The 27,833-nt window shown below is 40.5% G+C and overlaps 2 protein-coding genes across 6 annotated transcripts in view; one reads left to right on the top strand and one right to left on the bottom strand.

The window, feature by feature from the left end:
* Positions 1–16,322: 16,322 nt before the first annotated feature.
* suds3 (SDS3 homolog, SIN3A corepressor complex component) lies at positions 16,323–25,108 on the bottom strand. 3 transcript variants are annotated; one of them, XM_080500089.1, is made up of 13 exons: positions 24,942–25,108; positions 23,434–23,503; positions 23,300–23,355; positions 22,767–22,838; positions 21,367–21,386; positions 21,121–21,277; positions 20,791–20,886; positions 20,627–20,688; positions 20,131–20,152; positions 19,945–20,013; positions 19,165–19,270; positions 17,807–17,891; positions 16,323–17,063 (listed from the first exon to the last, which is right to left on the bottom strand). In XM_080500089.1, the coding sequence occupies exons 1-13, from the start codon at positions 25,051–25,053 to the stop codon at positions 16,965–16,967; spliced, it is 1,026 nt and encodes a 341-aa protein (XP_080356215.1). In that variant the 5' UTR covers positions 25,054–25,108; the 3' UTR covers positions 16,323–16,964. The 3 variants fall into 3 exon arrangements, with proteins under 3 accessions (XP_080356215.1, XP_080356217.1, XP_080356216.1); XM_080500091.1 differs by lacking the exon at positions 24,942–25,108 and adding an exon at positions 24,258–24,570; XM_080500090.1 differs by lacking the exon at positions 19,945–20,013.
* taok3a (TAO kinase 3a) overlaps positions 23,516–27,833 on the top strand; it is a 76,132-nt gene continuing 71,814 nt past the window's right edge. The window contains exon 1 of one of the 3 annotated variants that reach the window (XM_080500083.1): positions 23,516–23,830. The gene's annotated coding sequence lies outside the window, so the exon portion shown is untranslated. Of the gene's footprint in view, positions 23,831–26,732; positions 26,824–27,172; positions 27,287–27,833 lie in introns of those variants that run through there. The other 2 variants (XM_080500082.1, XM_080500084.1) reach the window with 2 other exon arrangements.

Raw genomic sequence — 27,833 nt, 5'->3', positions numbered from 1 at the left:
GTCTGCAGCTGCCTGGGGTCTAGTGCAGGATATGTGTGTCCTTGCAGAGACATTGTACTTTTATACATTTTCACAAGATGACACTGTGGATTTTCTCCTGCGAAAATAAAATAAAAACAAGCATCATCACATTCACAGGTTATAGGTCTGTTTTATTAGTGTATAAAATAATTGGGATTTTATCACTTAGGAAAGTTCAAGTACAACTGTAAGACACTTTTGATTTGATCATGTTGATCAGTATTTGTTTTCACTAAAGAGGAGAACTATTTGTGTGGTCCTAATGATGAAACAATAAAGGAAAATATTTCATCGGGTTAAATGTGCAATGATAAATGTGTTCACTGTCTAATTTGTATTGTTTGCATATCATTTCACTATGTGAGTTTGAAAGTAGTCTGGCTAAATTTTAGCAAATTTTGAAGCCATGGGTAGTTTCTGAATGTTTTTGGCATTGTCAATAGAATACGAGTGGTTGGCTCAGGTGCTGGTTAGTGATTCGACCACCAACTTCAGCTACCTTTATGCTGAAGTGTCTTTAAGCAGGACGCTGAACTCTGGCTTTCTCATTAATTTTCCATTAACAGAATGAGAACTGATCATGCAATAGTCATGCATTTGGAATTCTGACGTAGTAATACACATGTGCTCTAAAAGTGCAGCCCTTTTATTACAATGGTTGAAACTACTTCATCTATTCTTGTTGGGAATTGTCAAGTGCGTAGAAAACTACTGGCACAGCCCTCGATGACCACACTGATAAAAAGGAGGTTGGTGAATAAGTGAAGAAGACTGACCCTGGCAGACCAAGTAGGATCTACCCAACCTGAAGTTTGTTTGCAGACACATAAAGAATTAAAAAAAAAAAAAACATTTCTCTTTCCTGATGTGACTTTCAATAGTTTGCAGAAGGATTTCAGACTTAAACAAGGTAAAAGTAAATACATAGATAAATTAAATAAATAAATACTGAGAATGTATGAGCTCCATATTGCATTTGTTTTTTTTGGCATTCTTTATATATTACATCTATAAGTATAACAAAACTGAAAATTCATTCATCAAAACTGCTTGGACTCAGAATATAAGTTGTAGGTATTTCCAGATATTCTTTTTCATCTTCATGTAAATCAACTAAATCAAAATTACAATAAGGCCACCAGAGAATATCTTTATTTTTGTTCCTGCAAATGCTTCTGAAGAAGACACAATGGTGAACTACATGCTGAGGTGCCTCTTGGCTTGTTGGTTATTTCTTCCATGCTAGAGCCATTTTTGGGGACTCAAAAGTGACTTCATAAAATCTTAGCTTGCCCGATTGAATTTTCAGTGAATTCATCTTTGCTGTCTAGATACTGTTCGTCATATTTCTTAACATTTTAACTACATATCTAATGCAAGCCTTTAGTCCAATATTCCCATTGGGCGGAACATATCGTATAACCAATCAGCAGTATTGGTTTAAAGGGTCAAGCTCTCTCTACAATCACATCTACACAAAACCCAACCTGAAGCTTCATAAACACAGTTATGGCTGAAGGAGTGTTTTATACGCAGCTTTTACAGTCAGCAGTGAACACAATTTCTAGTAAAGACAACTTTCTGCTGTCAACATCACGTTTATTTTCTTAGCTGCGGCCCCTTATAGTCTGCTGTGCAAAGCTAATCTCAAACAGAGATCTCACGCTTGTTCTGTACTGCAATCTGCAGACAAATCTTACATTAAGCGCTGCAGCTTCATGCGCATCCACTGTGAGAGATTATGTGATTGCATTTCACTCTCCAATGATTAGGACATTTTCCACTGTCATTACTCAAACCGTGGCAGATGGGAAGTGAAGTCATCAGGATGCGACGCCTGTAACGCACAAGCTTTGGTTGATGTATTCCGAGGCAGGATGTTGCTAAAATCGGACCTAATGGAAACAGATGTTGTCTTCCATGGGACAAGACGTCTCTGGCGCAGCACGCCGGCTGCCAGGCGCTGAGTTCACCAGAGACATCTTGCTGTTTTGGTTTGTTTTTTCCCCCCCCATCACCACACTTTCTTTCACATCAGAAACAATCTTTCAGGAACAGAGTTGTAACTGCAACTCTCACTAACTGAGGCAAAGTGCAAGCAAGAAAGGATCCTCAAACACATCACAGATCTATGCTGCGAGTCTTGTTCTCCCTTGTTTCATGTTTCTATGGTTTGTAAATCATAGAGAAAAAAAAGGAACAAATTGCTTTTCTCAATAGCCCAGAAGTTGCTGCACACAAAATTATCTCTGAAAGGCCACAAGTAGAAGTAAAACAATTGCAAACACATGAGCTGCAAATCCATTTAGTGAGAGACGGAGACTAATATGCATGTTGTCTGAGAGACTATAATTTGTAGCTGCTTAATGCTCAGTTCTAATGAAGCTAAACCTTTGGGTGTCCGTTTACATGACAACAGTGCTCGGAGCCACTGAACTCAAGGTGGAACTTTGGAAGATGCTCCGTCTCGGTGGAAATGGGGAAATGCTGTTTTTGTAAAACACCGCCACCGTGCATGTGCACCACGGCCATTGTAAAAAGTACTTCTGCACATGCATAACTCGATAGACAATAATAACAATGCCCAACAACAAACAAAACTATTTAGAAAGTACCAGTTCATGGGACTCTATCTTGTACATTGCTGATGCATAAGTTTGGCCAATTTGGGGTATTTTCCGTACCATTCGGAATGGGTTTGTCACAGGTGAAGTCAGGTGAACTCAAATGCTCGACCCAGCCAGTTGAGAGATATTGTCTTTTATTTAGACAATAAGGGAAAAAGAGAGGTGGAAAAAACACTGAAGCTAATCCATAGTTGTGCAGGCAAGGGTCACAAATCTTGAAGGTCAGAGGAGGGCTGGAGAGGAATCTTGGTCGGGGAAAGGATCAAAAACACAATGAGACAAGAACCAGCGTAACGGATTGGAGCGACTGGTGAAACAACACAGACAAACTGACAACAGAGCAGAAGCCCAACTTAAAGAGCAGCCACCAGGTGGAAACAATCACACAATCAGGCACAGGTGAAAGACATCAGGGCAGGTCGCAGCAATCACACATGAGGAGGGGAAGTCAATGAGCCTGAAACGAGAGACAGCATGAACTACAAAATAAAACAGGAAACAGACAAGACAGAAACGTGGATTGTGACAGGGTTAGGCCTCCATCACCCCCATAAGCTTGTGCACAGCAAAAAAAAACTCCCCACTTGGACACTCAACACTCGCTTCTCTGTCTCATTTAATTCACTGCATTTTGGCTATGCAACCTTTTTATTTCACATTTCTATGTCTCTTTTTTTTGTCTTTTTTAAATGTGTTTCTTGTTGAATGAATCACAATTATGGGTCAGAAATGCATTATTTATTATTTTTTTACACGAATTGCCACCAATGATGATTTTTACATAAAGAATCAAGATTAAATCTAGAAAAAAACAAAAACAAAAACAAATATATATATTAATCTGAGACTGAGATCTAAAAAAAACTAGACACTATAATATCATCTTCAAGGAAATGTATCTCTTAATTCGCTTAAACTTTTGGACGTAACACGTCCTTGTTAATTATGCACCATTTTGTGTGTGCATCTCTGAAAATTGCAAATTTAAAAGTTGCAATAATGAGCCGAAATGAACGACTGACAAGTGACCGACAGCAGCATAATCAAACTGATGGCATCATAACTGCCACGAGCCATAAAGAAGGAAGGCACAGCGACATGGAATCCATTATCTCCTCCTCGACACTCAAATTGAGGCATTGACACAGCCTAAGAACTCTCCTTAATGCCGTGTGAAGACATCTCACAATCAATGGGCTTTAATCACATCCATTTCTCCTGCTTTTTCCCTTCCTTGAAGGGCAGAAAGTGTCTTGAGCTCAATCAACACCGCTGTCATAAAAAGAGGGGAAGATGCTCTCTCCGGGCCACATTTGGAAAAATGAAGGGTCACTAGTTCATCTTCCTACCCATTATCAGCGGTGCTCTCATTTGAATAATGCAAGCCGCTATGTGATATCCATATAGTATGTGTGCCTGTTTTTGGTCTTCATTGTGGTATCTTAATCAGGCTGTTTGCAAACAAGATGTGCACCTTCGTGAGCTTGTCCTTTTAAGTTTCTCTTGAATTAAACTTGAAAGGTATTTTAGACTGTGGAAAGAAACCTGAGTACCTGGTGAAAGCCCAACACATAAAAGCCCTGACCTCGGAATCAAACCTGTGACTTTTCACTGTAAAGGTAGGTGAGAGATTAAAAACTACATCCTCACGCAGCCTCCTGATCCCTTAAACCCCTTCACTCGTATCTTCTTGCTTCTATTTCTCTCGCGCATTTTTAACAACTTTTTCAAAATATACAACACCGGTTGCTTGTAATTTGACACCAGCTTCAGTTTTTTTCCCAGTCGCTGCGGTGATTGAAACAGATACGCACAGATAAATTATATTATCATCAAAAGGATGATTTATTAGCAGTTTAAAGAGTAAAACTTGCACACTATTCATATTCATTACATGACAACTAATTGAAAGCCTGAATAAAATACATTTGGAAAACTCACTCTGTCACTTTCTAATCAGCTACTCAACTCAAAAACCCTGCAAAGTTGTCTGAGCCTTTCAATATAGTCTCAGGCCCCAATTACACAACAACATTTTCAAGTGAAAACAGGAAACTTTCATTGTCTTTTGGGTACTCATCACTCAGAGACATTAAAAATTCTCCAACTCCATCTCCATAGAAACAGGGGGAAACACAACTTTTTGAAAACTTTCTGAAAGATGATGCATTGTGTCAGTCTACAACAAAAGGCAATATCAGAGGCGTCTTATCAAATGAAATCAAGGACACATACTCTAGAGGAACAAGGGGGAAAATACAAAAACAAAGTTGCCTGAGTTGCAATGTGAAGTTTCCACAGTCACTGATGATTTGGATAGTCATGTAATCTGCCGGTGTCGGTCCGTTGTGTTTTCTCGTGTCCCAAATCAACCGTCTACCAGGAAGTTCAGAACACATCATGCTTCCCTCTGCTGGCCACCAGCATAGAGTTGGAGATTCCATTTCCCAGTAGGGCTTGGCACCTCTACCACACTGCCAGAGTTACCAATACCAGGCTGAAAATCCATGGTATCCCCGTACTTGATAGGCTCACCTGATCTAACATATCGAGAATATATTGGGTATTATAAAGAGGATGATGTGAGTGTCCATCAATAATCTATATGGCAGATGAATTTCAATGTCTGGATGAAATTACTGAAATAAATGATGATTTTTTTTTTCTTGCAATCTGGATATTAATATAGAAGATGACATTAGGTTCTCATGAAAGTCAAAAAAGAAAGTCACTTTTGAATTTTGTACAATGTGTGAGGGGTCTGATTTACACCCGTTTCCATAGCAAAGAGCGTTGGTCTGTTGAAATGATAGCACTTACACCCTGACAGCTACATCAAGAGACACAAAGGGGAAATACACTGAATAGACTCTCGGAAAAAAAAAAGAGTATGGGGTTAAAAACCTCTGTCAAAGCCTCAAAAGATATCAGTCATTTCAAAAATGGTGTAGAGCTGAGGCAGAACTCCATCATGCTATTCATTAAATCATCCTATTCATTTTTAATAAGTGCTCCTCAGTAGCTGGGCTTGTTGTTGATTAGTATTCACTTTTGAATTCAATTTGAAGATGTTTTTGCACCAGTATCCATGAATGCAAGCGCTAAACATTTTCAGTAAGATCTGGTTGATGAGCGGCCCACACACTGACACTTTACTAAATGGACAAACGCCAACCAAAACAACAGATATATAGGGATAAAAGAAGCTTGAAACATTCACATGCACTGTACTTTATAGAAATGCTGCAAAATGACAAAACACCCAATTGTGGAAAAAACCTAGAAGTACCACAGAATACAATAGAAATGTTTCCAGGGGACATTGTTGCCATGGTGACTGAGAAAATTGGCAAAGTATCCCACTGTGTTGTTGAAAAACGAGCTGAAATTTATATATATAAATTCATCTTTTGCTGTGTTTGATGATGTTTTGTTGGTTCGCAGCTTTCCTTCTCTAAATGCTGCAGATGTCTGCAATTGAGTGAAGACATTTTCTTTTGTGTCCGTGTGTGTGTGTGTGTGTGTGTGTGTGTGTGTGTGTGTGTGTGTGTGTGTGTGTGTGTGTGTGTGTGTGTGTGTGTGTGTGTGTGTGTGTGTGTGTGTATTTGTTTCTTCAGCTGCGATGCATTAACCTCTTAGGGCTGCCGTATCTGTCACTCCCTCAAGCTCTTCTGCGCTGTGTTGTTGGTCTCACCAAATTAATGGTGTAAATGCTGAAGCTGCTTCTCAATAAGCGGATCTTTCCACGCTCTGTGTTGGGAAAAACTTCATAACAAGGTGGTAAGGGTTGAGAAGATGTTTTCTGACAGAATTACAGTATAATTGAAGTAGAAATACAGACAGTCGTGCAGATAGTGCCATTTAAAAAGAGTTTATGTATTGCATGTGTTCTCATAGTTGAACAATGCTGAAGCTAAATAAAGATGTTTTTGGTTTTTTGCTTTGTTTTTGTTTTTTCAAAATTGAAATCATCCATCCATCCATCCATTGGCTACCGCTTTATCCGGGGCCGGGTCGCGGAGGCAGCAGTCTGAGCAGAGTTGCCCAGACTTCCCTCACCCCAGACACTTCCTCCAGCTCCTCCGGTGGCACCCCAAGGCGTTCCCAGGCCAGCCGAGAGACATAGTCCCTCCAGCGTGTCCTGGGTCTGCCCCGAGGCCTCCTACCGGAGGGACATGCCCGGAACACCTCCCTCGGGAGGCGTCCGGGGGGCATCCAAAATAGATGCCCGAGCCACCTCAGCTGGCTCCTCTCGATGTGGAGGAGCAGCGGCTCTACTCCGAGCTCCTCCCTGGTGACTGAAATCATAAAAATGTTAATAATTGATTCCATCAGGTGTAGTGGAAAATGGCTAAACAGTGGAATTATGGGCAAATTCTTTGTATTGCATCGACCTCTGTTCACCATTTCCACTTTAACTTTTTTGATAGGTATTGGGATCAGTACAAATGTAATAGTGAAAGTATGTGTAGGGCAGTCAAATTCAGAAGCTAAAGACATAAAATCATCCAATCGTGGTATAAATCGATGGAGACAGTAAAATTGGTCAAGAATAGTCATTTGAATCAATGTGCAGATATTGGAGTGTAAATTAAATCTCATGGGTCAGCGGATCTACAGTCAATGATGCCTCAGGAACCTGTTTCCAGCACACAACCTGCCATTTGTGTGTAGTGGCTGTGTACACGTTATCTTCTCTATCTTCATGTATCTTTTTTAAAGAGATACCAACAGACAAAACTAATATCTTATTGTAGCAATTTAATCCAGCTAAACCATTTGCTGAAGCTACAGTTCATGGTAATATAACCATTTACTTTCCTTCTACGGTAAACATTTTCAAAAAGTCCTCAAAGAAACGTTTTAAGTGTGCACAGTAAAGTTAAAAACAAACAATAACCATCTGGCATGCAAACTTTTTGTATAATCACTGCAGACAGTCTTGATTCATTAATTTATACAGCTGGAAAAAAGTTTAAATTTCAAAGGAGCCGACAACAGAGGAAGTGTGATATTGAGGACTTCAGTTGAATTGATTTTCATGGACTAGATCTGATGCTCCACTGTCAGAGTGCTATTTTCAAAAAAAGAAAGAGGGGCTAATAATTATGTTTTACGGAGAAAGTAGAAGGGATCAGAAAACAAGGCACAAAAGCTTTATATAGTTTAGCCTTATCAGTGAGACTTGATTCATTCTCGCTGACAAAGACTTCTAACAAGCTGAACTCAGTCCCGCTGTTTGACAAAATTACACAAGGCCACATCTCAGACATGAGGACTGGACGGCATTCATGGCCGTACAGCAAAGTGTTTTGTGTTTACTGAACGGTAGTTCATCTTCTAAAGCCCCCGTGCTAAATAACACTTTAAGTCATTTGCTTAAAATTAATAACGTTTAATACATTATTATCAGAAACAAAATGACCAAAAGTCCTCCTGTCTGGGAGCATCTTGGGGAGCTTTTTTAAATCCATGAAAATTTACTTTTGTATTGTTTTTCAAGGGATCATGAAGCATGTATTTTGAATGGATAGTTCTTTGTATACATATCAGAAGAGGGGTACATGTAATATGCTTTTCAGAGAAAATAAAAAAAACAAAACCACATATTTACCATCCTAGTATGTTCATAGGTTATTTCTGTTATTGACTGTCAATTTTCTATTCAGAAGAGACATTGTTTCCAAATCAAAACTAGAAACGGGTTTATTGCCAGGTATAGTTTTCACAATAAGAGGAATTTGTTGTGGTGGAATAGGTGCAAAACAATAAAAAGAGGATACTAGTGCAACACGAAAGACAGTTTGAAGTTATCTTTGTACCATTAACCATGTAATATAAAAGTTCATGCATATAAGGCATGTTGAGTAACTTGTGAGAGACCAATCTGAACGTATGTCCTTGGTTATAGAGATTTATTATCTTGTTATATAATTGAATTTTCTGTCCATACGGAGGAGAAATACTTTGAATATTTTGAAAATGGGACAATAAATTAAGAGGAAAGAGGGTGGAATATGCACTAGCTTTTTTAAAAAATATTTTTACATTCTGTTTATTTACCTGTTTATTTACCTGTTTATTTACTTGCTGGCTTGTTTTGTAGATTTGTTTCATGGATATTTAAGTTTATGAAACTTTGAGCATTCGGTTGGTTAAAAAAACCAACATGCATGTTAAGGTTTTCATCTTCATTGTATTTCATGCTATGTTTGTATACAAGTATATTGCATATATGTTCGAAATATAATAAAACAAATGAAGTAACGATACTGCAAGGCATCTTTGTGCAAATTTTACTGTTTATCGTTTATCGTTCAAGACCAAACTAATGTTAATTTAGAGATAAAACCAACTTCATGTTTACATTATAGACATGAAAGATGCACTCATATTCCCATTTGACACGGTTGATGAATAGTCTTATCTTCATTTTTCCCCCCAGTTGCAGCAGTATATTAGATTCAGTCCCAAAAAAATTGATAAATGACGTGAAGGTGGCATCCTCCAGATGCCTGCCTGCTTCCCCACAAGGTAAGATGTGATCTGTCTTTTCAAGGTAAGGACCTCTCCTGAGTCGGCAGAGCGTCTCCCGGAGCCTCGGGAATGCAGAAATTAGATGACAAACGTTTTTTTATTGTTGTTTTTTTTTTTTTTAGGGGGGGGGGGGGCGGTTTGGTTTGTTTTTTTACAGATGGCTGCATGGTCCATCTCTCAATCTAAAAAAGCTCCCTTTATCTCTAAGCTCTTCTGAATAAAATATGCAGAAAGCTGAGACGCCTCCAGAGAGGTTAGCGAGGAAGCACGGCTCTGACTCTTTTGGGGATTCTTGTGGTGGAGAAGCTGAGATGGTATCAGTAGAGATACTCTACTCTTATCAATGCAGATCTTGAGCTCACACTTTGGACCGGACAGGAAAGTCAGTGTGAAGGTTGTTGCTTCGAAGTAAGAAGATCTGAAGCTGTGTACTAAGTTGAAATCACTTAGGATGTCATGTCGAGTTGGAATAAAAGATTCAAACACATCATCTGAATTCTGGACTGAGCGGTGTGACTAATGCATTTACAACAATAGCTTCCACGAGAAGGAAATCTCCAGGCGTGCGTCGGCTTTACGGCGAAACAAAAAAGTCAAGGTCACCTCTGAAAAGCCCAGACGTGAATGCAACGTTGTCGTCTCGGGTCGCATGTTGCATTCACGATATCAATTTAAAACATGTGGCAGAAAATGCTGCTACAGCATTGTGGCCATATTCACACAAAACAACACACATTCTCATTTTCCTCATATCACGCATTCATGAGGTTCATGAATTCTCTGGATGATATTTTCTAAACTCTTTGTTAAATTATTCATGCGCAGATGAAATTGTAACCCGTGTGCTGTCAGTAATTAAAGCTGACTGGTCGGAAAATTCACCAGACCTGAAGCAGGTCTGCTTACTACTGAACTCGAGGCTTTTCTGGAGCTCAAATGGCTTTTTATGGCATATGGCTTCGACACCGGAGTACATAGATCACAAAAAATGTCCACGAGGGACTTCTTAAAAGTGATTATAGCCACATGAGCACTTGTGTATTCCTTGTAGCGATAGTTCCACCGCCGGTGCCAATAATGGCAGTGGATAGTTCCCTCTGGGGGGGTTTCACTTTGAAACCGGCTGCCAATCTTTTGCCTTTCATCATACATATCACCTGCTTTGTCTTAGCTACAGGCCTGTACTGTACTCAGTCCACATCACTATGTATGACATGGTCCTGATAGGAGATAAATGTATGTTGGTGGGTATTTAGTGAAGTGGAACTAAACTTTTACCTCCCTTTTTAAAGAGATGAGTAAAAAGGAGCATGTAAAATTGATTTTAAAGACAACTGAATTGCATTTAAAACATTATATATCTATATATATATATTTTTTTTTTTTTAAGTTGTACAACAATTAGGATAAATCTGATTTTTAGTGTTCACCTTCATACTGAATTTATAAGAATGCTGCTTGGTGATGAATGAATGGTCATGATGAAGAGAATTATGAATGTATGTACTCTTATATTGGTGGCCTGAAAGGACATACTACTTAAATAGCTTAGATTTATCGCTGAAAATGATCCATGAATCCCTGACATTTTCCCGATGGATTATCTCACCTACAGGTGCAAATGTGGAAGATCGGTACTTAATGTAAAACTCAGACTTTATTAAAGTCAGTTGTACTTGATTGTAACCCCAAGGCTGAACAATTCACTGGCTCAAGTCATACATCTGTAGGTTTCTTTTCCATCCAATGAATTTTTATGTAGAATTTGTCTTTATTTCATGTGTAAATTTATGTAGTTTTGTCAGTATTTCATAACTGGTTTCCGCAGTTTTATCAAAATGCACAGAGTTATGGCACATATCATTCTGTTCTGTTTTATGAAACAACACCTCACACAGTAAGAAGTCTTTTTTTGTGTCTTGTATCAGGTGATACAAATATAAAGTTTAAATAAAATATTCCAAAGACAACAAATGACATTTTGAAGCAGAGAAATCTATTTGAATGTGGCAAGTATGCATTCTGGCTTTATTTAAATTGAATAAAATGTACAAACCTTTCTGGCAGACGGCTTGTTTCACTCAAACTCAACACAGCTTTTTAGTTTTGTTTTTGCAGTTTGAAGAGCCACAAACAATGTTGTATGGCCAAAGCTGAAACTCAGTGCTAGCAAGTTAAATTTTTGACTAAATCACCACGTACCACAAGGGTTGCAAGCAACCCAATACAGCCAATGTCCATTACAAACTCCAGCAGTCAAAAAATTGACCTTGGATTTTTGCCACAGGGCTTCAGGGTGCAGGTGACAGTGTTTCATTTGCCAATATTACAATTTGCAATCGGCTGAAGAATGACCCCCGCATATAATCTGCGGAAATGTTACCCAAAGTTCAACTAAAGTTATGAGAACTAGAAGTGTAAGTGCAAAACGTTTTTATATATTTTTTTTAATTTTGTTCTCTTCAGTACAAAACATTGGTTTTGTCAGGAAATCTCTGCAATCAGATGCTCTTTCAGATTTTAAAAATGTGTGCATGTGCAGACATTACATTCTATTTATTTATTACAAAGCTGTACATATACAACGTTGGCAGGTTAGCACAAATACATCACATGGAGTAGGGGTGGGAATAAAATAAAATTACACTTCTAGGTTTTCTCTATGTTTTCTTTGCAGATTCTTTGCATGTTCAAATGAATTCATTCCAATAGAAGTGCCTGTAAGTGTGCATGTGGTTGCATAGTTCCTGTGTTGACCCTTGCTGAAACCCAGAGCTTGGATGAATCAGTGCAGAGGACGGATTGGGAGCCAGTATGATGAGTGCTTTCCATATGCCAAGCCACGTCATTCATTTCCACATTGTGAGCAGCAGCTCCTTAAGAACGTGATCAGTTCTGCATAGCGCCTCGGTGAGACCATGACACATTTTGTACAACCTATGGTCACATACCAGCAGTGAAATGAAGAGTTTATACAGTAAGTGAATTCCTCTGGCGATCCGAGGCTGCTGGAGAGCGATAAACTGCGGGAGCAGGGACACACAGATGCATATATAAATATATACATCAGGCCTGGCAGTGCTGTCAAGGACCAGCTATCCTCTCCATAGACCTCCGGAGGCAAATCGAAGTCTGCCTGGATCCCACTCGGCTCCCACCAGATAGCGCGGAGCGAGATGCAGGCCCGCGCCCTGTAGCCATGTATCGCAGCGCTGACATACGGTGGAGCGAATGCTCAAATTAGAGGAGAGGATGAAAGAGAGGGAATTCAGTCCAGGGACCGGGGCTGCTGAGAGATTGTGGAGGATTTTTATTTAAAAAAAAATTTTTCTCACTATTATTGATGCCTCAGGTGACTTTTTTATGCACACAAGCAATAACCAAAGAGTATAACAGTTCCAGTGAGACTTGCCAACAAACTGTGGTCGTGGAAGGATGGAGAGCTTCTCTTTGTTTCACACACTGGTGAGTGTCAGCAGGTGTTTTATACACTTTGGTGCCTAGACGGCAGAGGATGGGGAAATGGACTCATCAACAGAGATCTGTCTACATGCTTAAGTGCCCCTGCGTGTTCCCTTGCTTGCTCAGCAATATTGATTCAGGGCAGAATAAACGGCCACCTGCAGTGAAAGCTTGAGATTGATCCACTCGCACAAAGCAAGACATGGGTCATTTGAAAGGCACGAGTGTGGACGAGGGAGGTTAAGGGCCTGCTGTTCAGGTCAAATAGAAGATTATCAGGCAGTAAAACAGATGATCAACACAACATTTAACGGAGTGTCATCTCTATGTAGAAGTCAAGTGGTTACAAGAATCAACATCTATTTGAAATGGTAATATAATTATCGTTTTGAACTGATTTCAACTTATATTCTGATTTTATTATTTATGCTAATGACAAGTGCACTTTAGGCTTAACACGTTTGTCCAGTGTAAAATCTCATTTATCTTTACAAGTAATAGAAATATAGTCGTACATAATAATATATATTCTGCATTAGATGATCCTACACGATCCTCAAACCAATAATCAATAATAGTAATGTCCAAAATCAATTAAACCCAAGAGTCATTTGAAAATAACACAAACACAACAAATAAATGTGCATAATAACATGTTGCTATGTTTGAAGACTGTAGTCCCATTTTGAATGAGATACCAGAAACTCCTGAATAGAGATTTAAACTTTGTGTCAGCTTAGAAAAAGACCTCTTACTGGATGATCTCACAGCTAATTATGGTAAAAAAAAAAATTTAAAAAAAAAAAAAAAAAAAAAAAGGTCCTCAGAACCGAAGAGAGATGTACGTCTCTTTAACCAGCATGGCATTGAAGATAGACAAAACTAGCAAAAATCATAGTGTGTAAACACAAATCACTACATCGAACTGAAATATTCTGCCATGCAAAGGTGACTCCAGATATGAAAACTACATTAAATGTACACTATATTGAACAAAGAAGAAGCTTAAAGGTCAGATTATTAGGTCACATTTGAAGCTCGTTTGGCATTTATATTCTGGCACAGGTGTTATATGGATATTGGGTACAGACAGTATGAGTGATTCGCACATCTGTCAGGTTTTTATTAAAGATCACAAACATATACAGGAGGGAGAAATGAAGCCATAAATCAGTTTCACAAAAACTATCAAAGTCTGCACGTACTCGAGCTGTGTCGTGTTTGGTTGTTTTGCATTATGAAGAAAAACATCAGCGTTCAAGACCCAAGAAAACAAGAATAAAAAAAATGAACTTTTATTAAAAATGCTCAGGCGCTCTCACTTTATGAAACTGGAACATGACAGCTTTGCGTGTGGCTGTTTGTGGCGTCATTACAAAAAACCAACAGCGCCAGCGAGTGGTTTTACATCATGTGAACTACAATGTTATCAGCATTTCTGCCGTTTTCATGTGAACGGACATTGTTTTCAAAATGTAAATTCTAAACTTATCTGAAACAAAGCAAAAATGATGTGTTTTTGTCTCTTAAAAGTTGTGTAAATGGGCTCTCGATATACAGCTTAAATAGGTTTTGACTTGCATGTACTGTATGTGCAGTGGTGGCCACTCTCACCTCACAACAAGAACATCTCTTGTTCAATTTCTGAGGTTGGGACGTTTCTGTGAGCAGTTTGCATGTTCTTACTGTGCATGTAGATGTTTTCTCAGATATTTCTTCTCTCTCACACAATATAAAGACATGTGTCAGTTTAACTGGATTCTTTATATTGGTTTTCCATTATTGATGTGTGAATCGATATAAAAGTACTGATAGTTCTGATACTGAATGTTCATCAACGAAGATCCATTTTCATATTCAACGATTGATCTCGAGACAGTATTTGTTAAGATACAGGAAACGTACGATTTGATCCAGCCAAATAAAATGGATTTTGTTATTTAGAAAGCTTCTTTGGCTGATTGGACTACAGTACTTCTGTGTGTCATATAAATGTACTGTGGCTGTTCAAAGACATCAACGACATGGCCCGCCCCACCAGCTCTGCACACAGATATGACTGATCAGACGTTTCGTCATGCTTGGAGATTTTTCAGCTGTGAAAAAATAGCGACAATATGCTGCGTGTCGTCTAAAAATTAAAAAAGATCAACATTTTGCTAAAAAATGTTCAACATGCGTGATCTTTTGTTTTACCAGCGTCGGTTTTATTTGGCATCGGATCAGAAATAAAAATCTGTGGAATCATATCAGTACTGTCCATGTGAATGGGTTTGTGGGATTATCTCTATGTGTTAACCGTGTGATGGGCCCTGGCTTCACGGTGAGCCGGGATCAGCCGCAGCCGACTTAAAGCAGCTAAAGCGGCAGAGAAGATTGTCGGATGGATGGATGGGTGGATTTAAAATTTCACCAGTATATGTGGGGATGGAGCTAATGGGCGCTTTGAAGTTATGTGACTTCAGCCGATCAGAATCAGTAGAAATATCCAGAGGCTAACAAGCATTGAAAACACAGTTGAAGTGTGTCTGATGAGCCTCCAAAGGCCCCAAAGGCAGTCTGTGGAGAATTCACAAAAGTTTTTTTTTTTGGGGGGGGGTTGAGTCAAGTACAGCAACAGTTCATCGCACTGTCTTTGTGTCTTCAAGCCCTTCAAGCCCTGTAGATCTCACCTCCACTGCCTTAGTGTGTTATTGTGGCTAAGTCCAACAAAAGCCCGACCTGCCATGAATAGAGCAGACAGGCATCACATTCACTATCAGCTCATTTCATGTGCTCACCAGAGACCGAGAGATCACACCAGAAGGCTGCAGGACGGCCACCCTTTTCACACCAGCCTGTCGTTTTGTGCAGAGCGGCAAAAAAAAAAACTGTAATTGCCATCCTTGTCAGTTGGTGTCATTAAGTCAGGCAAAGTGAAAAAAAATAAAAGAAGGAAAAGAAAACCAGATGCCATCCGGTTCAGGCGATAGGACACACAAGAGGGAGGCGGCAAAGAGCCGTGCTGAATGCCAAATAATTCTTCTGTTTACAAAGTGGAGGGAAGCGGTGGGAGCCGACTGGAGCCGGAGGTGAGCGACTGGGTCGGGCTGATGATATGGCAACACAGGCAAATAGAACGGACGTGGAGAAATTAATCTCCACTTCTCACATTGGGAACAGCTAGAAGTGAGGTTTTAAGATACACAACAGTGTACCATTGGTTGCACATTATTTGCAAAATGATTGAAATAAAGAAATACCCAACTAACAGTACAAATCTGCCATTTGTATCATGAGTAGATTAGAGTTCGGGAGTAACTGGAACATCCCAGATGAAACACGTTTTCAGTTGGTTTTTTTTACCCCAGGCATCATTTTCTCTCTCTTCAGTCTTTTTGACTGAATTTGTAATTTTGTCACCAAGATCAGCAATTTCCTTTACTGTATACCCAAGCACAATCGCTTCAAAAATACGTTTCTTTAAAATATCAGCCATGACACTCCAGCATTGTAAATTGACATGGAGATCAGTGCAACTTCAGAGTGACCAAAGAATACAAACGTGGAAATCTAAACTATGCACCCCATAGATCTGTTAAGTTGTGGTCATGTCGGTGAAACGTGTTACGGGAGACCTGTGGATGAGTTTCATCATGGCGACAATAATGAAGCGTTTCAGGTAATAACAAAAGGCAGAGGTTATTTTTATTCATATGGGACACCGTACAAATAAACAGCAGTGAAAGCTCCACATGCAGATACTGTTGAACTGTGGAGATCACTGGGCATAAAATGTACACTACCAAAAGACATTTTCCTCAACTAACAAATAAAAAGGCTTTTTACACATGTAACAGAAACACTGTAAAAACCATCAGTATCGCAGGGAAACCCCATTTCTTGACAGTGCAAAAGGCATTTAATAATAATAATTAAAAAAAAGGTACAATTTCTTGTTATAAGGAAAACTTTGAACGGGAAGATGTATACTGCTCAAACTGAAGCTTGTTTTTAAATTATTTTTTACAGTGTTTGCTTTGTTCACTGATCGGTGAATCCATATAAAGTAAAGGTTTGAGACAAAAAAAACACGGACTGCTAAATAAGCGCCAACTGTTTTCCTAGTTTAGCCACATAGTGACAAGTAATGACGGAAAACAGGCAGCAGCGCCGTCCCAGGATGTGGTGAATGTGGGGAAACAAACGGATTCTGGCCAGCGAACCAAAGTGAAAAGAATCTTTTGTGTCTGAAATGCACCGAAAACACGATTGGATGAATGGATGGATAAACAAACAGATGGGCTTGGCCGGGGAGGAGCGAGGCGACGCGACGTTTCACGCGGCCGACCGTCGACGGATGACGAACGCACCCCTCTGCAGCTGGCCCAGGTAGATCCTCATCTTCGTGCTGTCGCTCGTCTTCCTCACCCAGATCTGCACAACAAAGAGGAGATGAAAGGAGATTATGAAAATACGCTATACTTGGTCATCATTGTATCACAGTCCTTTTTAAAGTGGAAAATTATTAGAGACCAACAACTTAATGTATTAAAAATTACTTTTCTAAAGTATCACAGTGCACAAACTCAAATACGTGATCACACTATTGGACATGTTCCGATATTGTAAAGCAATACTGCTCAGTATTGGCTTTTTATTCAATTATGAGAACTTGAAACTACAAGCATCATTTTCCTTTACTTCTCAATCTCACCTTAAAATGTCTTTGCAACAAAACAACAACAAACAATAGAGGAAATGGGAGACCACTGACCAGCCCCCCACCCCGACCCCTACAAGCTGCTTCACCCAACCAAAGCTCTCCGGCGCCCCCCAGGGGGGGCCCAATCCACACCTTGAACACCACTATATTGAACCAAACATGTCATTTTCAAGAGGAAAGGGGTCATTTTAATTCTTTTGGGCACTTGAACTACAAAAAAAAAAAAAAAAAAATTATAATAGCAAACAAAAGCAGGGATGTGTAAAGTTTAGGTCCATAACTCTGTCACATATCACCTACTAATGACATAAATGACTGCATTTTGCGCTTTGTATTCCACATTTGGCACGCCGTCTCATAATTGAAGCAGTGGAAATGGTATGAAATGAAACTTCTGAGGTAAATGAAGTAGTAATATTCACATCACCAAAATATAGAACATCCTGAACCTCACCTCATTGGTCCCCACGGTACTGATGACACAGCTAATCTTTGTGTTGTCCTTTGACTCCAGGTATATGGCCTGGCTCTTGTGGTACCTGTCAGCATGAAAACATAAACTGCATCAGTAAGAAAATCAGCATATATGATGATGATGATTATGAATAAACCACATTTCTCCTGAGACAGCGCAGAGTAGAGAATTGAACTGAAAAGTCAAAACAAAAAGTTATGTTTGTTTAATGGCTCCGAACCAAAGCAAGAGGAAGACATTGACACTCCAAGGTATTTAATCATTCGGGGAGCAGTGAAGAATAATGACGTCTGTCTGCGACGGTGGTTTCCTCCAGCCTGGAATAAATGAGGCTTTGCTTCAAAAGGAAATGTCTCACTTCTTTCCACCTCCTCGTTCTCCTTCAGGAGGGTTTCCAGTGACCTGACCTGTCTGCAGACCTCTGCTCTCAAACTGAAGGATTGCTCTTCTCTTCCAATCTACATCCCAGCAGCTGCTCTGGCTTTGATACAGACAGATCCTCCGAATATGTATTTTTAATGGTGGCTCCAAGCGCCAGCACATATTCAATGCTTCCTGCATAGGATCTCTTTCTGTAGCCCAGACAAAAATAAAATCAAAAAAAAAAAAATCAAAAAAAAAATCCCTGCCATCCAAGTGGTTTTAAAATGTCTGATCAACGGAGCTTCACAGCCAGCAAACAGAACAATGTGGCCATCTAGTGGAGACACAAGCTTGAGTCAGAGACCAACATGATTCATCAACATGAAATCATCTTTTGCCTCTGAAATAGAACAGCGATACAGAGGCGTTTGGAGCCAGCTCCACTTACATTGGAAGAATACATTTAATTTGGTTTCCAAAGTGGAAAGATTTACGTATTCCTTCAGGATTCAAAAAGGTATTTTAGCAGACTTGGAAAAATGTTGTATGAAGTGAGGTTATGTAAATCAAAAAGCGTTAGGAAGATTTGGATTGCCTCCAGTTTCAAATCTTGAGATATTAATCTGGGTTACTAAAACATTTTGAAATGCTGAATGCGTAAGCACATAAACATGATTGTATAAACAGTAGTATTAAAGTCTTTTATGCCCTTTTTTTGATGGGGGTTTTCCCTCCCACCCTCTTTAAAAGTTACATTTTCCTCTTTCCGGTTTCAAATCCATTGATCATCATTGATTAATCTCCTCATTTTGATATCCCACTTTTTTCTGTGGTTCGATATTCACTAATCCTCTCATCACTATCCACCTTTGTTCTTTCTCCTCGTTCACCGCATATTTTTTTCTGCGTTAAAAAATAAATGTCAACAAGTTGCAACGAAACAGTTTAAATGGCAGAAAAAAGAATGTCATTACCATCTTTTGTCGTAGTAAAGTTTGCCCTCCTCGATGCGGGCCTCGTAGCGCTGGGTGGGGCTCTCCATGGGAGCAGAGGGGATGTGTTCCGGGGTTGACGGGGAAACTACACGGGCAGAAACACACTGAAAAGCTGCAGCACACACACAAACGGATATGAAGGAGGTGGAGGGGTGGCGATAAAACTTTGTATTCAGCCGAATGTTTTTGTTTCAAATTCAAACGTACAATTGCAAAGTTCGGAGCTCAAAACCTTCACTGTATAAGCTGCTTTATTTTATATCTATTCAAGACCTTCATTTGTACATTGTAAAGTATATGTATATGTGAGTATACGTGGTGAAAATGTCTATACTTTCGCAATTACTGCTTACAATTACGACAATCTAATGAATTCTCATGATACTTTATGGTTGCGAAATACAGTGAAATGTCAAAAGAAAAAAATCTATATCTGTTGCATTATGCATCTTTTTAGAAATTCAATATGACAACATGGCTTTGAGCAACTAGGTAGCAATCTTTCATGCCGATATCTCAGTGTTGTGTTTTGCCCACTACACTTTACAACTTTGTTTTTGTTTGGGTTTTTTTTTTTCCAATGTTTCCTTTGACATTTTTACAATTCGCTTGGTGATTTGACTCATTAGAACCTCTTGCAAGCTGGTTTTGGCCCACCGGCCTCATGTTTGAAACCCCTGTTTTAGGGTGTTGTAGGCATGCAGGACCAATATTGGACAAGCAATGTCCCAACTTCTCTGCTGGCGACGACAGAAGTACCTGAAGTTACAGCCTGCGGCGCAGCTTCAGATTTAGTGTCGAGAGCTGAGAGCAGCATCAATCTTCTCCCTTAACTCAGCCAGAGAGTGAATAAGTGCATTTCCCTAAATGACAAAGCCTTCCCTTTGAACTACAGGACTCGGCGTTCACATCTAAACGCACTTAAGGAGGCGAGTGCTGCCATACCTGGTCGCTTTGGTGACTTCAGCTGTGAAGAGAAGTGGTTACAATGATTAAATACAAAGAGAGACATTCAGCAGAAACACTTAACAAGTGATATGAAGACGTATTATCGAGAGCAAGATGAGCAATCAATATCATCCCATTGTTAGACGATGTTTTAAAAGTACTAAAGGAGCCCAACAGTTCAGCATCAAGGATGTTTGTGTCCTTGATTTTTCCTTGAAAAGTGAACAATTAGTAGGAATATCTACATTTCTGTTGTGGAATTCAATGTTTTTACAGGCTACGAGACAAGGAAGGTCATTTTCACAAATATTTACTCTGTAATTAGTATATTACTTTAATAAACTCACTTTAGACATACATTTTGCTAAATAATTGATGTCAATTCTAATATATCCTCGTGGATAAAGACCTCGGTCATAATTTCAGCCTTTAAGAGTGAAGATTACAGGTCTGTCAAAGAAATTATTTTAAAAACAAATATAGAACAACGTACCTTATTCAGTGTTCTTAGATCTTCCATAATCTGGTCGTCTGTTAACAAGTAATTTAGCTGGGGTGTGGGGAGTTAAGGAAAATGAGAAAGGGACCTGAAGAAAACACAAGTCCTTCAATTAAAAAAAAGATATGGAAAAAAAAGGAAGAGAACGTGAAGGATATCTGGTGCAGGTTTCCTCCGTTTGTCTGGGATTGGGACTGGATCGTTGGGGCGTCTCCTCAGCTTTCGCGTCATGATGGGTTTTACCTCCATCGAGTCTATAAAAGTACCAAAATAATACAGATTAACTTAGAATTAAACTTTGTACATCAAGGCGATTACAACAGCTCCACTGCATCTAGAAATCTAATCAGACATCTTAAAGGACTGCAGAATACCAAAAGCAAAAAAAAGTCCACTTCCACTGTGAGCACTTTTACCCCAATTTCTCTCTTTCTCTTTTTTTTTTTGCCAAGTAAGCCCCTAATTAATATTCCTGTTGGTTCTCTCACCGCCTGTCAGCTCCATTGTTAATTTCTCATTCTCGATCATCTTCTTTTTCTCCTCCAGCTCCGCGATCAGGTTTTCTTTCAGTTCAACCTTTTTATCATCAAACTCTTTCACAGCGGCCTTCTTCTCTTTGATGTAGTTCCTCTCTACCTGCTCCGTCTGGAAAAGTCAGGAGAGATTATGTGTTTACATCTCACACTTCAGAACGAAACGACTGACTGTACATTAGGGAGATTGAGTGAGCTTACTTCAAGCTGGAGAAACAGATCTGTGAAGGGAAAGAGAAGCAGTATTCGTCATGATAAACAAGCTTTGATTCAAATTCTATTACAGTATTTTTGTTCTTTTTGCCACATTTATATTCAGCTGCCACCGGATTTATAAACGCAACTACTGGGTTCCAGTCAAACTCCCATCAATCTATTACAAAGACTATTTACAAAAATATATGGTATTCAGCACAAAGAAAAGAAGCCTTTTCATCAGCAAAATGCTGAGTAAACGAAATCCTGGCACACTGAAAGAGAAGAAAACAAAGCTGAACATAAACAAGACGAGGTACTCAGTCAACAAAAGGAAAGTATGAGACGAGATTAAATTGGTGAAAGATGAGGAATTAGGTCTGAATCCTATTTGTGGAAGTGTAACTGAGCAATGTCCTTACAGCATGTTTTAACTACCAACTCTGCACATAAGACATTACGACCACGCTCATAAAATTGTGCAGTTTTTGTTTCAAATGGTATTTATCAGGACCTTCATTAACTTCTGTAGCAGTTTGAGCTGCAGGAGCTCGTCTGTTGAATCGGGCCAAAGATTGACCAAGTCATCGTTCAAAACTCAAATAGGGCAATAGGGCTGTTTCTCAAGCGTAACATGATTTCTTACAGTTGGCACTGATCTTGCATTGTTCATTAATGTCTTAATCCATGGTTAAAAATGTCCTCCGAAAAAAATCTTTACTTCAGCATTTTTAAATATCAAACTCGTCATTTACTCGTCCTGTAAAGTGGTATCGCCAGATAGCTGATCGTGGAGTCAAGATGTTTGCTTGTCTAATAGAAACACACAAGCAGTTTGCATCTTTAGCGATTCGAGCTTCCACTTTGGACATTTGCATGAACTCATGGGAATATTTGACATTCAGACAACATGACTGGATATTGAAAATGCCAATAAATCCTGCATTCGCCTTTACGACACATTTAACAGAAATACATAAATGAGCTTATATCAAGCGCTAACACTTGAGGGTGAGCAAACTAAATATCAAAACTCATGCCTCCAAGAGCTTGCGCAGATTAGTGAATCATTACTGCTTTAAAGAACTTAAACAATTATTTGCAGATGAAGCACATTCTGTAAGTTACTGTGGCTGGAAACACTTCAAGACATCTGATATGGAATTCCTCCTGGCTGAAGATGAATTTTGTTCCAACTTAATACTCCATGTCACCATCAAAACTTTTATTAAATGCGATTCACTTTTTTTGCATCTCAGCCAGTGCTTTATTTCACAGCTCAATCTCCAGCCAGTGTTCTTGTTGGGACTCGACAAACTAAAACAAAGCAATCCAAATTGAGAAATAATCACAAGTGCTTCGATCTTAAAGATGACGTGCTTCCAGTAAGAACACTGTGTACTCGCCTGCATTTCTGAGTCTCTCTTTGTACTGCTGGTCCAGCTTCTTCATTCTCTTCTGATACTCCTGCAGTGTGCCTGCAAGACAAAAATATATGGATCTTTATGTAGGATGACAAAGGACTTATCTCTTCAATACAAGCCGTCATTAAAACATAAAACAACTCTACTCATCATGTCTGCATCTTCTTCAACTCTTTACACACTCAAAGGCTACACTGGACCACCCCGACGTGCCACCTACTTGTGGACTTATATAAACACAATGTGCAACACTGCAATTTCCACAACGAACATCAGTCTGGGCAATACTTGCGGGACAGCTGGTGGTGCCACGGCACCTTCAGACAGCAGTCAGCAGTTTGTACCATTGAACAACAAGGCTACTTAGAATGAGCCGTTTATGGCTGAGGGACATTTGTCATCATCATATTCTCTCTTTGAAGCCAGGGGTTGTCATGCAACTACTACCGTGAATAACAATTTGAATGCACTACCTAAGACGTCCATTGTCTCAGGTGATATGAAAGAAAATCTACCTTCTTGGAGTTGCTGCAGCTGTCGTTTCAGAGAAGCCAGTTTGTCTTGGTACATTCTGCAAATAAATAACAAGATTAGATGTGCAGATACCCCGTTTGTAGTTCAAGTTAAATAAAAAAAAGAAGAGGCTTACTGCTCTTTGATTTCCACATAGTCATCCTCATCATGCTTGGCAAGATCCGTCTCACTGGCATCCTCAGTGTCTGGGAGAAGGACAGGACAGAGAAACTATTCACAGCGATTCCCCCAAAAGATGACAGATTAAAATCAGAGTTGAAAGCACTGGAGCATGTTGTGCCACGACATGATTACAGGGCCGATTTGCCCTAAAACAACCCCCCCTCCTGCGTAGACGTGCGTGGCACCGGTAAGGTAATGGTGAACACCCTGCTCGGGAATGCCCTCCGGTTAGACCGGGACACACCGGGGGGAAATCCACGTCTGATCCTCGGACTGACATCCGGAAAAGTTCGTCCAATTTGGAAGAATCTGGCACGCAACAACAACAACAACAAAAAACTGTCTCCGGGGTTCGTAGGTCTACTGTACTAAATGTTGAATGGAGCGACTGTCTCGCTGTGAGTGTCAAAGCTTTTGCCGCATTAATCACAGCGATGCCTGTTAAACTTGGAGCCGCTGTCAAGCCGGGGACAACTCGAGGCGAAGCAGCTGGGACAATGTGGCCAAACTCCGGAGAATCGAGGCCTACGAACACCGGGATGACCCTGAATCGACCGACTTTAACTCAAGAAGAAGAAGAAAAAAAAACGAAACGAGCGACGATCGAGGCCCGTCGGTGGCGTTAAGCTGACACAGCAGCTTTCATTTTCAGTTAGCATTGCTAGCTGAAGTTAGCCTCGTTTTAAAGAGTCGCCCGATTCAATGGTGTCCGGGTTCTTCTCGGAGAAAACACGTAAACTCAAATCTCGTTCGCCTTCGTCGTGAAACCGTGCCAACCTTGTAGCGTTGTCATCGCTCGTGTGTCTCCTCGTCTTTCTTCTTTCCCATCCGGTGCGACCCGTCCTGCCTGCACAGTGTGAAGAGGGCAGTGCGGCGGACTGGACACTGCTCGGCTAACGTCACGAAGCGAGGCGGCTAATTAACGCCGCATAGCACATCTCAGTGAAGCGTTTATAACCGCCGCGAGTGTGCATCAACCGAATACGCTTTACGTTACACGGACGTCACTTTTCGGTGCATTTAATAGCGTAAAGATCGATGTTTATTTGAAGCTCGGGACGCAATTGAGTTACCAATCGAAAGTTTTTTTTTTTAATGCAAAATAATCGATTCTGTGTGTTATATTTAAGACTTGCAGCCTGTATCGAGTTCTAAAGTGTCATTTTCCATGAGGCAGCAGAATCGTTTGCACTCTGAAGCGGCTAACGTAGCTCGCATGCTAACTCTGTTGTTCGCTAATGACAGCAGTGACTTATAATTTAACAATACTTCACCACACAATGGAAGAAAACTGCAAACGGACTCCAAAAGCCAACTTAAAGCCAAACCGCAAGTCGATTTAAAACTGCTTTAAAAAAAACAACCAAGCAGATTTGTTTGAGAACCGCGCGTTTCCGTTTGTTTTCCAACAAGTAGACGGAGCCCGACGAACCTTGAGGAGGATCCGTTTAAAAACCTCACCTTCCTCCGAGTCTCTGCCCCTGAAACTCCGGTCGTCGTCGTCGTCCACGCTGTCCAGCTCCTCCTCGTCGTTGTAGTAATCAACCATGGGAGACAGCAGAGTCGAGGCCATTTGTTCGCTTTTGAAAAAACGTAAACAAACTCAAAATAAACAGCTCGTCTGGACCAGCGCCTACAACTGCCAGGACCCCCGGGCGCCAAGCTGCCTTCCGACATGCCTAAATACAATATTCATACTATTAACGAGTGGTGTTGCTGTTACGTGTTTATACATAATATTTTTGAACTCCTAAAATAAATAAAAAGTATAATACTCTATTGTATGTTGCTCGGGTGTGTATTTACAATTAAAAATAAAAACAGGCATATTTTCGGATGTCTCTTTTGGCTTCATCAGTGCTGCTAATGTGAGGCAGCTCACCATCTCTCAATTAACTTAGATTCAATCAGACCTCTAACTCAGCCAAAACGCTTTTTAATCAAGGATAATGTAAACGTGAGACCATTTCTAAGAGCTACATAAAGATATATCTGTTTCTGCTATTAATGTCTAGGAATAATGGTAAACCACAGTTAACAGAAGGCCTGCAGTTGTTTCATATTACAGCTGTCATTGTACATAATACAGCTTTTATGCTTTCCAAAAAGTGCTTTTTGCTTTTTCACTTTTCGCATTTGTGTCACATTTCCCACATAAATCAATTGGTATATACTCCATTAATCCATCTTCTGTATAGCTTTATCAGGTTCAAGAGCCAATCCCAGATAACTATGTCAGGGATGGATACACCGCGAACAGGTCACCAATCCATCCCAGAGAAAATACAGAGGGACAGACAACCACACATTCACACACCTCAGGGAAATTTAGTCACACACACACAGGGAAAACACGCAAAGGTCACACAGAAATGCCCATATTGTATTTGAACCATTGCATACAATTGCTGCTCCCTTTGTGTGAAAAGAACAACAAAACACTGTTAATGCTCATGTCACACTGTGCAGTCATCCTGAAAACAAAGCTCAAGGGCCTCTATGCTACCCAAAGTTTACTGTTTGGATGCAAAGAACGTGGGTCTTTTGTTACTTCTGCTCCACGGCAATAAAAACAACAAACAACTCAAAGGAATAATAAGTGGACGCTGCAACCTTTGTTTTGGTTAATGCACCCCCAGTATTTAACCACACTCAAATGCATTAAAGCACAATCACACTTTTCATGTTTACATCCCATTGACTTACGTTGAACTCTCACTATAGTGAGTATACATCTGTAATAGCTACATGTGGCACAATTTAAAGTCCATTCTAATGAATATGCATGTTGTTCGGTGGCGACACAAGTGCGTAATGAGTTCCGCAGTGAGCCAGCAGGGGGCAGCATTGTACTGCGCATTCACGACGGAGACGAACGGGTTCGCTGTCATTGAAGTTGCAACAGAATCGGGATGACTCAGTCCATGCATCTTTAATGATTTGCAAAGGAAATAGGACTACGGCTGTTCACTTTTAAGCTTCATTTTGTTTTTTTTGTCATTTTACTAACCCTAACCGCTGACACTGACATTGAACGATCTTTGCGCTTGGAATCGGAGTAAATGCGCGAGGAGTAGGACAAGCTGCAAAAACTGTTAAGTTGGTGGAATCTGTTGTGGCTTCAAGGCAAAGTGTGTGAAGGCAAACTGAGATAAGTTTGGTTTCCGGCGGGCTGTCAGAGCCGGTGTACCGGAGGAGGAGGGGTGGTGGGGGGGCTGAGCTCCCGCTGCTCCGTCATTCAGGAAGTCTCGACCCGCTGACAGCACTTCCACAAGTCGCTCGGAGACGGATTAAATACTCCAGAAGTGCGTGTTCTGCTCTGCGGGGACCACCTCGGGTCCAGGTGAGGGTATGCTTTTCTGTGTTACTGTCCCCCCTCCTCCTCCTCGTCTTCCTCTCTCTCTTTACCGTCGCCACCTCCATAACTGTTAAGACGGCGTTGCGCGCCCCGGCCGAGCCGAGATACTTCCTCCCGGGCGCGCGGCGCGGCTCTGCTGCCGCTCCTTCCCGTTCAAGCAGCGGACAAAGTGCAGGGGCAGAGAAGAGGACTTAACTGCCCCCGAAGTTGCCCTCCTCCTCCTCCGCCTCCTCCTTGGCCGCCTGGCTCGGACACGTCTCGGCTCTCTTGTTTTTTGATCGGTGCTGAGTAAACGGAGGAGCGACGTCGGTTTGTAAGTGCGCAGCAGAGCCTCTTTGACTCTGCGCACCTGCTTCACTTAATTTATTTCCTCTTTCTTTTTGGGATATATTTTGAAGAAGTGGCCAGGAAACCAGCTTTGGTTCCTTCCTCTGAAGGGGTGGGGGAGGTGAGTAACGCGGATGAAGCCTCTGACAGGTTGTAGTAAAATGTGCGCTTATGTTTGTTTTTTCTTTACATTTTATTTCCTCCTTATTTTCATCAGAAAAAGACGACAATGTCGCTGGGTGCTGCGTAAACTTGTGTTATCTGAGCAATCGCACGCGCAGCGGAGGCTGTCAGCGATTGTCACATCCGTAGAGGACCGTGGTACCTTCCATTGCGTCTGACATTGTTGTGAGTGAGATTTTTACTATCAACGCGCAGCCACAACACAATGGCTCTGGCTTGGACACGCACTTACGCGTGAGCCCCCCCCCCCCCTTCCCTCCCTCCAAAACGCGTTCATTTACTACGTCTGTTCTTCTCCACCAGCAGCTCTTCTAGTATTGGTTTGCACTATTTTACTCGCGTTCATTCACTGGGAACGAAAACAACAGCACGTCATTGATTTATTCTACTTATTTGCATTTTGGTTTGCTTGCACTGCCTGTGCGCGCATGCAAAAAGGACGACGATCGGTTGGGAATAAATGAAAGTGGATGTAGGGTAAAGAG

Source organism: Blennius ocellaris (assembly GCF_963422515.1).
Source record: "Blennius ocellaris genome assembly, chromosome: 7".
Taxonomy (NCBI): domain Eukaryota; kingdom Metazoa; phylum Chordata; class Actinopteri; order Blenniiformes; family Blenniidae; genus Blennius; species Blennius ocellaris.
Note: the sequence above shows the minus strand (reverse complement) of the source record. Positions and strands in the feature narration are given on the sequence as shown.

Excerpts from the sequence above, each read along its gene's own strand:
- suds3 (XM_080500089.1), bottom strand. The coding sequence starts at position 25,053 with ATGGCCTCGACTCTGCTGTCTCCCATGGTTGATTACTACAACGACGAG. Across the intron at positions 20,153-20,626 it reads ATCTAAGAACACTGAATAAG|CTGAAGTCACCAAAGCGACC; the intron begins GTACGTTGTTCT and ends TTCTCTTCACAG. Across the intron at positions 19,271-19,944 it reads GCCGCAGGCTGTAACTTCAG|TTTCCCCGTCAACCCCGGAA; the intron begins GTACTTCTGTCG and ends CTGCCCGTGTAG.